At 42.8% G+C, this 12,536-nt stretch overlaps 1 protein-coding gene across 2 annotated transcripts in view; it reads left to right on the top strand.

The window, feature by feature from the left end:
- Positions 1-12,536, top strand: part of TUBGCP2 (tubulin gamma complex associated protein 2) — a 1,158,397-nt gene that overhangs the window by 810,921 nt on the left and 334,940 nt on the right. For both annotated transcript variants that reach the window (XM_044056780.1, XM_044056781.1), the window contains exon 14: positions 8,801-8,921. In XM_044056780.1, the coding sequence (XP_043912715.1) occupies positions 8,801-8,921 (121 nt within the window). The remainder of the gene's footprint in view (positions 1-8,800; positions 8,922-12,536) is intronic.

Below are 12,536 nucleotides of genomic sequence, written 5' to 3'. Positions count from 1 at the left end.
TGTCCCTGTGTGGATGCCAGACATCCCTATTTGAGTGGGACTGTCCTGAGATCAGCAGTCCAATCCCAAGTCCCGCACTGCCTCTTAAAATCCCAGTGAAACAGTGGGCTGTTCACATTGAACAGTAGAGGCTCTGCTTTGCAATTTTTGATTGGCTTGTATACTGGCATACAAGCCAATCAGAAATCTCAAACCAAATGCTTGAAGAGAAGAGGCTCTGCTTTCCGATTTTTTTGATTGGCTGGCAGAACAGCAGGCAGTTCCGCATGAAGACCTTTTTTTTTTTTTTTTTTTTTTTTGCTCTTCCCCTACAGTCCCCTACCTGTCATTCAGGTACCATTCAGAAATCTGGCAACCCTGGGCGAGCATATAGCAACTGATTCTGATTCTCATGCATTGAGTAAATGATAATGGCTTGATTCAAATTTAGGTTATTTGTACACATCTGTATTTGTGATCCACTGGTCTGAATCATATTTGTTGTTGGATGACTGTATGGACATCAATTTGGGCAATGTTTTATTTTACGTTCCTCCACTTCTACTGTGCCCTCATTCCCTTTTCCACCCAGGTGATGCATTCCTTGATTTTCATAATTGCTCAGACAGTTGTCACAGAATGATGATTTAAAAAAAACACAAAGCAAATGGCTTGATGCCTGCTTGTGCTGCCATTTTTTGTTTTACTGGAATGTCTTTTATAGCATGCTTAGTCATCAAATAGAAGGGAAAAAAAGTAACATGCTGTAGCTGTTGTTCATAGGTTTGATACTAGGCTATCTGCCCTAGGGCATTTACAAGCCTAGCCAGAGTGTGTTTGGCTTTCGTCACCCTTCTTAGATTAGTTGACTGTGCCTCTGTATAGTAGGTCACAGAAGATAGCCCATTTAAGGTTAGTTTACCGTGCCTCTGTCTAGCTGTGACACAGAAGAGATCCCAAGGGTAAATTTACGATCTCCCATCCAAACGTCAAGAGTCTTCTTGAAGAAGGTCATTGAGGGGCTCTGTCTGACATGGATTGGGATTTTGTTCCAGAGTGAGGGGAGCCTCTGAGATATGAATCTGTCCCTCCAGCATGTTCTATTTATTTCTGTGCTGAGGTTTAAGTCACTGGAGCGTGTATTTCTGATGGTGATGGAGCATGTCCATTAATTCTGGTTTGGACATGGCTTTATACGTCAGGCACAGATCGCCTCTGAGTAGGCGGTAAGCAACTGAGTAGAGCTGGAGTTTCTTTAGCCTAACTGCGTAGGGCATCTGTTTGAGTCCCTTGATCCTCTTGGTGAGGTACTTTTGGGGTCTTTCTAGTTGTAGCAGGTGTCGGGTAAGGTACATCCCAAATGGGACATTGTATTCAATTATGGACCTGATGAGTAGAGGGGCACAATGACCTCTCTTGATCTAGATGTGAACCCCTTCGTGATAAGGTGGGCTATATAGAATGTCTTTCTAACCACTTTGGCAATGTGATTGTCAAAGGAGAGATTGCAATCTACTTGGGTCCCCAAATCCCTAATTACTTCTTCCGTACTTAATGGATTGCCACCTATGTGGTAATTTGGGGGGAACTTTTTTTCCCAAAGGGGATGACTATGCACTTTTTGTCATTTAGCTTTAGGCCATGGCTCTGGCACCAGTTATCCATCTCTGTGAGACCTTTTTGGAGGATGCTTGTGACAGCCGGCGAGTCGATTATGGCCCCCTGTTTGCAGTCATCTGCAAACTTTGTCAGCCATAGTCCTCCTGTGTTAGCCTGTACCACAGAGAAATATATACCTAACAAGAGAGGTCCCAGGACTGAGCCTTGTGGGTTGCCACTTGTAACTGGTTTAGAGTCTGACATGGCACCTGCAATTCTGACCATGTGGGTTCTATCCCTAAGCCAGTTTGCAACCCATCTTGTGACATAGGGGTTGATATTTAAGCTGGTGAGCTTATTTATGATGCCCAAGTGGGGTATTGTGTCGAAGGCTTTTGCAAGGTCAAGGTAGGCTGTGTGGACTACCTTCCCTTCGTCTATGGCCTTGGTGACTGTTTCAAAGAAATTGACCAGGTTCAAGAGGCAAGATCTGCCCTTAACAAAGCCAAATTGGGTAGGATCCAGTGTTTGGAGGTTCCCAATGTCTTTGTTTATGAGTTCCATGATGATACGCTCCATAGCTTTGCAGACCAGGCTAGTTAGGCTTATAGGGCGATAGTTTCCGGGGTCCATTGTGGCACCACCTTTATGGAGTGGGACCGCTGTTGCTGTACTCCATTCTTTGGGTACATATCCTGTTGTAAGGCTGAGACTGAACAGTGATTTTAAGTGAGGGTTCTGTTCTTCTTGGAGCTCATGTAAAATGCAGCCCGGGACAGCGTCTGGCCCCATTGATGCTGTGTTTTTTGCTTTGGAGAGGGCAGCTCTCACCTGTGCATCTGTGATGTCAGGGAGGCTACACTCTTTTTGGATTGTCATTTGCTCATTTGGGGGGGGGGGGGTTTGCACTGAACCTGTCTGCCAGGATGTTGGCAATGTCTGTGGGTTCAGTGTATTTTTTGTCATTTTGCACTAACTCAGAGCATATCTGGGAGTTTTCACCCAGGTTTCTAACATAACTAAAGAAAGCCTTGTGATTATCTTTAGCAATTTTTCTTTCGAAGCTAGCCTTAGATGATTTTATGAGGGATAGTAGTTTCTTGCTAGTACTGATCAGAGTTGCCTTCCCTTTCAGGGATTTTGCTCTATCATGTAGTAGCTTCCTCCTTCTGTTGTACAGCATATTTATGGCTGGGGTCCACCAGACAGGTCTCCTGCCTTTGGAGGAGTGTGTCTTGGTTTTATTTGGGATAGCACGATCCATGCATTCCTGTAGGTATCCATAGAATGTGTTTGTAAAGGATTCTGCGGTTTGGGCCGTATTTTCCACTGGCCCTGGGGCTTTGAAGGATTCCACCTCGGTTTTGAGAAGTGGGAAGTTTGCTTTTGAGAAGGTTTTGACCGTGGTTTCCTTTGCTGGGGGTGGGGACGGGATATGGATGTCCATAGTGATTAATTTATGGTCAGATCTTACCAGTGAGGGGTATACCTCTGGTATGGAACATAGAGTCCCCATGTTGGTGATGATCAGGTCCAATATGTTTTCCCCTCTTGTGGGAGTGGTGACCAGTTGTTCCATAGCATTTGAGTTTATAAATTCTAGGAACCGTTGGGCTAGGGTGTTGGGGCTTGAGTAGTGCTCCCAGTCTATGTTTGGGTAGTTAAAGTCACCCAATATAATGGTGTTTAGAGAGACCTTCATATTCTCCAGTGTCTTCAGGAAAGCCAAGTGGGGTTCCTGAATCTGGGAGGGTGGTCTATAGCAGGCTACAAACTGGAAGGCAGTTTTGCCCACTGTTAGTTGCACATGGATGGTCTCAGATGCTTTGTGCAGTGCCACTAGCCTGGAGGTATGGGTATATTTGATGAATATTGATACTCCCCCTGTTGTTCGGTCCGAGTTTTGGGGCCAAAAAGCATGGTATGAGGTATAGCCTGGTAGTGCTGGAGCGCTCTCAGGAGCCTTGAACTAGGTTTCTGTTACTGCACAGATATCGATATTCTCCATACTGAGGAGAGCCTCGAGTGGGTGCATCTTGAGGTTTAGACTTCTGGTGTTGAGCAGCATTACCCTTAGTTTCTTTTTCCTTGTGTTGTCTAAGGAGGTGGGTTTGTCTTTTGAGCCTTGCCTAAAAAAGGTATTATGGGGGTGGCAAGAGCTTTGGCCAGTATTCGAAAACCCAGGGGTGACAGGTGCAAGCTGTCTCTAGCGAAGCAACGTAGCTTGTCAAGCATGTCATCCCAGGTTGACAGACACTGGATCCCCTTTGAGTGACACCAATACTTTAGCCAATTGTTCATTTTGTCTTTATACTGTTGTAACATTCTTGGTTAAGGTAAGATGCTACTCAAGGTCAGGGTCATACTGGCCTGGGCCACATGATCAGAGATCTCCTCTATGTCTCTATTCATGTAATCCAGGGAGGTACATCTCAGGTCATTCACACCAGCATGGACAATGACGGAGTCATATTTGTACTTGCTTTGGAGTGACCTGAGTGCTTGTGTTATGTGGCGGATCCTGGCACCCGACAGGCAGCTTAGTGACCTTCTCCTTGTTCAGACTGGTGAGAGGGACGTCAGTGTGTCTGACAATAGAGTCACCTATTACAAGTGTATTAGGTGTGTTGTTTAGCCTTAAGGGCTGTGACTGTGTGGCACACTAACTTTGTGAACTATGTGATACGTGGGTATTGTGGGGTAGCAGTTGCTTGGATGTCTGCTTTGGAGGTCTCTGTTGCTTGGGCAGATTTTTATTTAGAGCCTCCGAGTATGTTTTTGTGTATTTATGTGTTTGGTTTTCTGTTGCGATAGGTCTATGTGAGAATGGATTTGTGGTGTGTGTGATTACCTTCTCCTCCAGACTGACCGTGCCAGTACTATGTTGAGAGAGCTCAGCCTCCAGTTTGGCTATGTAGTTGCATCTCTCACATATATTTGAGCTTGTTGGAAAGAGGAGAGGGTGGTCTGTGTACATAAGGCAGTTGTAACATTGCCTCAAGACTCCCATATTCACCAGCTGGACTGGAGAGTAAACCTGAAACTGATTTTTGGACATGCCAGAATAGTATAAGGAATTACTTTTTGACTTGATCAAAAAGGACCAATAGGGAGCCAAGTACTTAAAGGGAGTATAGGAGGGTGTAGTGCTTTAGTTTATTAGTGCTGACTTATAAGACACGTATCCTAGCTACTGCTGGGTTTTAGAAGGAAAATAGAGTGCTTACTTTGAGATTTGGAACAGTTCTAAGGGAAAAAGTGAAGAGCAGACTTTGTGGAGCCGGGAATAGTTTAAACCTGATTAAGCGGCGCTGCGCTATGCGCAAAAGTGGGTTTTAAGAGAGGAGGATCAAGGAGTTTGGAATTGACCCAAAATGGCCAATAAAACTACAGTTTCTAGGCAGTAACCACTCCCACAGGGGCAGGCAGGCTGTTCAGTGTTTACCACTGCCACTGATGAACACAGAGACTTCCCTTTAGCCCAAGCAAGCAATGGCCTCCAAGAAACTTACAAACAGTTCAGAACAGCAAATCTGTAACTGAACGTTTTTAAAATTTCAGAAAGTGGGAAAAAAAGCAAGATTTTTTTGTTGTTGTTTTGTTTAAAGATAGCAGAGGTACACAATTAGCAACAAGTTAGAACAGTGCAATAAATGACCCCACACTTGAGTGCTAGGCCAGAGACAGGTAAAATGCAAGTTTTAAGAAAAAAACGATTTTAAAATAAGTGCAACACAGGAAATGCAGTAAACAGGCTCTAGATGTGTTCTAAATACAGTTCCTAATACAGATATCAAGTTTAGCAAGCTGGAAAACGACAAAAAGTAGGTGGCAATGCAGAAATCTTAACGAATAATCTGAAGAAAAATACTTAAAATCTCAAAAGTGGCTCCTTTCTTCTCTCAGCGTTTTCTCCTCTTGGTGGGTGCTTCACCAACTGCCAACAAGTCTGAAAAGACGCCAAAACCAAGAGGCAGTCGGGTTTTAAGAGAGGGGGATCAAGGAGTTTGGAACTGACCCAAAATGGCCAATAAAACTACAGTTTCTAGGCAGTAACCACTCTCACAGGGGCAGGCAGGCTGTTCAGTGCTTACCACTGCCACTGATGAACACAGAGACTTCCCTTTAGCCCAAGCAAGCAATAGCCTCCAAGAAACTTACAAACAGTTCGAACAGCAAATCTGTAACTTAACTTTTTTTTAAATTTCAGAAAGTGGGGAAAAAAGCAAGATTTTTTTGTTTTGTTTAAAGATAGCAGAGATACACAAGTAGCAACAAGTTGTGCAGTGGTAAATTATATATCTATGGGTCTACTTCAGAAGACTGAAAAACAAAAGACTGAAAATTCAAAGTAATGAATGATGGAATTTACCCTTTCTCGTGCGCTCTTGGAGTTGGTATATATAGTTAGCAGGGGATGTGGGGGGTGCAGGGGGGCTTGCCCCCTGCATTAAAAATATGTTCAGTGTTTTGAATTTTTAGTCTTTTTGCTGTTATGTGGATATTTCACTACTGTTTTAATCGATTTTTGCTGGAAGATTGTGAATATTTCACTGCTGGAATTAAATCATTATTTTGCTGAATACTGCTGGAGCTATATCGATTATTTTTTGCTGTGTAACAAGTACCTGCTCTTTTCCTTCATTTCCACAAGGTTTGTGGTTTTTTTTGTAAGTTTCAGTGAACTTTGAGACAGTTTTATATATATATATATATATATATATATATATATATATATATATATATATATTATTATTTTTTTTTAAGTGGTTAGCTTTTAAAACATAACTACTACCCACTTGTTTGTGGATGTTTTTTGTTTTTTTTTTGTATAGAATATCCGAGCAGTTTCATTCAAAAGAGAGGCCTTCTAATCTGTTGATTAATTTCTTAGCCCATTACCTAATATTTTTTCAGGACCTTCCCTGATCTGTGTATTTGTTTGACCTCAATTGTTGAGAAAATATTTGGATCACTGCTGATGGAAAGAATATGGAGTATGTAGAATCCACTGGGTCAGAAAGTCCAGGGCATCATGGGTTTAATGAAAGAAGGATATGTAAGGTGTATATAGTCTAACTGGAATCGTAAAACTGGAGATGTTGTGGATGTGGTCTATAAAGACTTTGTCAAGCCATTTAATCTAGTATTAATGTAGTACCAAACAGAGTAATAGTGAGCAGTTTAGACAGACTTGGGCAGGCCTTGGGGGTGATAACAAGGGTAAAAATTAAAAATATTGGCTAGATGACAGACCACTGTGATGAAAAGATACACCAGTGGGGCACCAAAGGTGTCATTGCCACTTCTTTTCTTTTTCACTGTCTTTGTAAGAGCCCTTGCATGTAGTCTAAGAGAAAAAGTATGTCAAAACTGAGGTGGAAAAGGACAGTGAACAGACTTGTAGGATACAGAAGAGGGATAGCATGGAGACTTAGGTAATAGAAAACAGTGGACAAAAATTTACGGGAATAGTCGTGAAGACATAAAATGCAGTTCATGGCAAAAGGTATAAAAAGGACAGTGATTAGTGCACGAGTCAGAAATTGCAAAGGGTGAAGAGAGCAGAAATGTGCAAAAGAGACTGACATAAAGGCTTGTTAAGTCTTATTAAGTAATACCAGGATTTAAGGAAAGAAAATGGGAGAGCTTCAGGCAGTGATGCAAGAAAGGAAGGCAGACACAGTAGACATGGCAGAAACACGCCTTAGGGTGCTGTACAATGCATCTTTTGGCATGTACCTCACCAGGCACCTGCAACAGTTGGAGCTTCCTCAGAGGTTTCTCACCAAGAAATACATGGTATAACCAACATATTGTATGCGGACCGATTAAAAGCCATATCACTGTACTCCGTTTCCTACCGATTACTAAATGGTGATCTGTGCCTCACCTGCAAGGCAGTCTCTGACCAAACTCTGATGGAAATGTTGCACATTCACAAAGGTAACTGTACGAGGGTTACCCACTCCAAAGATCTAAACCTGATCTTTGACTTGACTGACTCATGCTGGAGGGACAGATATGTGTCCCAGAGATTGCCCCTCCTCTGGAGTAGGCTTCCTGTTCATGTGAAGCAGAGAGCTTCCCTGACCATCTTCAGACATAATCTGGACCAGTGGATGGGAAATTGCAGATTGACTCCTGGAGTGGCACCCATGTCCCTTATGTACAGAGGCAGTCTGTAGATATAGTCAAAACACATAGCATAAAAATAAAAACCTTGTGTACAGGAACGTGAGGGCTTGTAAAACTCAACACTGCTTGTTCGCAAAGTCACAAAAATACTACATTCCTCTGCAGACACCAGCAAGTAGTACTAAGCAGCAATGGCAAATAAAAAGCAAAACCAGAAAGCAGTCCACAACGTCCAAAACGATAAAAAACCTTCTTTATTGCATGCAGTAGTAAAGAAGGTTTTTTATCGTTTTGGACGTTGTGGACTGCTTTTTGGTTTTGCTTTTTATTTGCCATTGCTGCTTAGTACTACTTGCTGGTGTCTGCAGAGGAATGCAGTATTTTTGTGACTTTGCGAACAAGCAGTGTTGAGTTTTACAAGCCCTCACGTTCCTGTACACAAGGTTTTTATTTTTATGCTACATGTTTTAACAGGAACGTGGTCTCTCTGTGCTTGCCTTTTATTCTTGATTTGGTATAGTCAAAACACAGCTTGCTGACCTTTATCTTTCCCCTAGGTATAGAACATTTGGTAAAATCTGGGTAATACTGACTAGGCTTTTAAGGGCTCTTGAGCCATTAGCCTAGTAGTCTCCTGTGGAACTATGAATATCAGCAAATGAATACATAGATTGGGGAAATATTAGGATGTTATTATTTCACACAGGACAGTAAGGGCAAGGTTGAGAGGAGTAGTAGCTTCCTGCCTTAGGCAGAGCCTACATTATGAGATACTTGAGAATGACAGAGCAGAGCAAGTAGCAAGGAACCATGAAGGCTCTCTGAATTTAGCAGTCCACCAGTCAGATTAGAAACACATTTACATTCATTGTTACACATTCTGATGGGTATGAGTCAGAAGACTGCATATATGTCTTGCAGTATTCTAGCCCCCATCTGACTGATTGACCAAAAAGTGACGAAAGTTTATTTCAAGTCCACTGACCCATGAGGCTCATCATGGGTGCAGGGAGTTATATATTTCTTTTCTGTTTAACTGTTATGCACTTTACTGGTGATAATTTATTTTGTTTCTTTCTTTCAGGTTTGCAGCAGCATTTACTCTGAGGCAGCGCATGTTAAATTTTGTTCAGAATATACAGTACTATATGATGTTTGAGGTTATGGAGCCAACATGGCATATCCTGGAAAATAATCTTAAATCGGTGAGTGCAGAATCATTATAATTGTACAGTTTTTGCAAAACTGCTTAGAAAGGTATGCCAAGAAGCCCCACCAATATACTTGTAAATGTGTTGTGTTTAAGATCTATGTTATAAGAATACAGTTGACAAAATAAATATATTTCAGGATTGGGCTGACAGCACTTTATTCATTTTTGCCAGTGATACTGACAGCTTGGATTAATAAGTAGACATTGTTTTTACTGTGGGTTTGTCAGGGGAGGGAAGTATGCTTGCTTGATGACCTGTAGTGTTCTATCTGTTATTGATATGAGGCTAAAAAGTGTCTGTTATTGAATAAAGAAATCAAAATAAATACACATGGACACTGAATGTGTTTCAGTTCCAGGAAAAGGAGCTTGAACAGGGTTTATAGGTTCATAGGTAGGTACTAGGCTATTGGCCCTAGGGCCTTTACAAGCCTAGCCAAAAAGGTACCCTGGCTTTTGCCACCCAAGAAAATAATTTTCCTGTGCCCCTGTCAAGCAGAACCACAGAAGTGATCCCTTGGGTGAATTTCCTATTACCCATCCAATCATCAAGATTTTTCTTGAAGAGTGCTAATGAGGAGCTCTGACATAGATAGGTAGTCTGTTCCAGAGTATGGGATGTCTCTGGGACAGGAATCTATCCCTCCAGCATGTTCTGTTTATTGTGGTGACAAAGTTTAGGTCCCTAGAGCGTGTAGCTCGGAGGGATTGGGATTTCTTTAAGTGGAGCATGTCCAATAGCTCTGGGTTTGACATAGCTTTGTATGTTGGGCAGAGATCGCCTCTGAGTAGGCGATATGCGATGGAGTAAAGCTGGAATTGTTTGAGACTGTCTGTGTAAGGCATCTGTTTGAGTCCAGTAATCCTCTTTGTGAGGTATTTTTGCGGCCTTTCCAGTTGTTGTAGATGTCTTGTGAGGTGCATACCAAAAGGGGCGTTGTACTCTATAATGGGTCTAAAGAGTGATGAGTAGAGGGGAACAATGACCTCTTTTTTTCTGGATGAAAAACCTTTTGTGATGAGGTGTGCCACGTAGAAGGATTTCCTGACCACTGTGGCGTTGTGATTATCAAAGGAGAGACTACTGTCCACCTGTGTCCCAAGGTTTCTTATCACACTTTCGGTGTTAAGTAGACTACCGCCTATGTCGTAGTTCATGGGTACAGAGTTTTTACCAGAGGGGATAACAATGCACTTTTTGGCATTGAGCTTGAGACCATGTCTTTGACACCAGGCATCTGTCTCAGTGAGGCCCTTTTGTAGGATGTCCACATCGTTAGGAATCTCGATTATGGCTCCTAGTTTGCAGTCATCTGCGAATTTAGTTAGCCAAAGACCTTCTGTGTTAGCCTGTACTTCAGAGAAGTAGATACCAAACAGGAGAGGACCCAGGACTGAACCCTGTGGTACTCCACTTGTCTGAAGTCTGATGTGGAGTCTGCTACTTTGACAGTGTGGGTTCTGTCAGTAAGCCAGTTGGCAACCCATCTCGTGACATAGGGATTTAAACCTAGTTTAGTGAGTTTATCTGTAATTCCAGAGTGGGGGATGGTGTTGAACGCCTTAGCGAGAGCTAGATAGGCTGTGTGAACCACCTTACCCTCATCTATGGCTTTGGTGACTACTTCAAAGAAGTCTATCAGGTTTAGGAGACATGATCTGCCTTTTACAAACCCAAACTGTGTGGGGTCCAGAGCTTGGAGATCTCCAATGTCTTTATTTATGATTTCCATGATGATACGTTCCATGGCCTTGTAGACGAGGCTGGTTAGGCTAACGGGGCGGTAGTTCCCGGGGTCTGTTGTGGCCCCCCCCCCCCTTTGTGGAGTGGGATAACTGTCGCGGTGCGCCATTCAATGGGCACAAAGCCTGAGGTGAGGCTATGATTGAACATGGTACTTAGGTGGGGTGCCAGTTCATTCTGTAGTTCATGTAGAAGGCAGCCTGGGATGTTGTCAGGTCCCATGGATGCTATGTTCTTGGCTTTGGAGAGTGAGGTTTTTACCTGTGGAGCTGTGATTACAGGAACTTTGCATTCTTCCGGTATAAAGATGGGGCTTTTAGGGGGTAAAGTTAGCACTGAACCTATCTGCCAGGATGTTTGCAATATCAGTTAGTTCTGTATATTTAGTGTCATTGTGCTGTAACTCAGAGCAGATCTGAGTGTTGCCATTGAGATTCTTGACATAGCTATAGAATGCTTTGTGGTTGTCTTTAGAATTATTGGCAATTTTGTTTTCATAACTAGCTTTGGAGGATTTTATGAGGGATCTCAGCTTCTTACTGAGGCTGACCACGGAGTTCCTCCATTCATGGGATTTTACTCTTTTTTTGCAACAGTTTCTTTCTTCTGACAGTGGGTAGTGGTTCGTATTCTTTCTCTGGCAGGATATTCAGCATTTTCACTGGTCCCTCACTGCCTTGCCTAAGCTCCGTTAGCTGCCACTTTTTTCCGGGTAACTGACAGAACTTCATACTGTTGATAGTCCTACACTTTTAAAGATGGCTACATTTGTATAACAAATAGACTTACAATTACCAATGTGAGGCATCATCAAGTCCTTTTTCAAGTATTTTAAAGTTGTTCTTTTTAAATGTAATAGCTATTATCTTTGATGTTAGTTGATGTATACCCCTTATAAAAGCTGTTTTACTTGCTCCATGGGTGTGTACTAGGCTAATGGTCCTGCGGCCTTTACAAGCCTAGCCCATAGGATTACCCTAGCATCTTGCCACCCGACCTTAGTTCCCAGTGCCTCTGCCGAGTAAAGCCACTGGAGTGATCCCTGGGGTGAATTTTCTATTTCCCATCCACTCATCAAGATTTCTCTTGAAGAAGGCCAGTGAGGTGCTCTGCCTGACATGTATGGGAAGTCTATTCCATAGCGTGGACAGTCTCTGGGTTATGAAACTGTCCCTCCAGCATGTTCTGTTGATTGTGGTAATGAGGTTGAGGTCTCTGGAGCGTGTGGTGCAGTGGGATTGGGATTTCTTTAGATGTAGCATTTCTAACAGAGCTGGGTCAGACATGGCTTTGTAAGTCAAGCAGAAATTGCCTCTAAGTAGGCGATATGAGACAGAGAATAGTTGGAGTTTTTTTAGTCTGTTCATATAGTACAAATGTTTAAGGCCTAGGATCCTCTTTGTGAGGCATTTTTGCGGCCTCTCCAGTTGTTGCAGGTGTTTAGTGAGGTACATGCCAAATGGGGCATTGTACTCAGTGATTGGCTTAATGAGGGACGAGTAGACGGAGACAATGACCTCTTTCTTCCCGGATGCAAGATCCTTAGTAATGAGATGTGACACATAGAAGGACTTTCTGACCACAGTGGCAGTGTGGTGGTCAAAAGAGAGGTTGCTGTCAACCTGTGTTCCCAGATCTCTTATAACGCCTTCTGTCTTCAGTGGACTACCATCAATGTGGTAATTCATGGGAACCGGGTTTTTCCCAAAGGGGATGACCTCACATTTTTTGGTATTGAGCCTGAAGGCCATGGTTCTGACACCAGTCGTTGGTCTCAGTGAGGCCTTTCTGTAGGATGTCAACATCACTCGGGGAGTTAATAATAGCTCCCAACTTGTAGTCGTCTGCGAACTTTGTCAGCCA

This window comes from Protopterus annectens, chromosome 14.part0 (assembly GCF_019279795.1).
Source record: "Protopterus annectens isolate FY-2018-M chromosome 14.part0, PAN1.0, whole genome shotgun sequence".
Taxonomy (NCBI): Eukaryota; Metazoa; Chordata; order Ceratodontiformes; family Protopteridae; genus Protopterus; species Protopterus annectens.
This window is presented reverse-complemented; position numbering and strand designations above follow the sequence as displayed.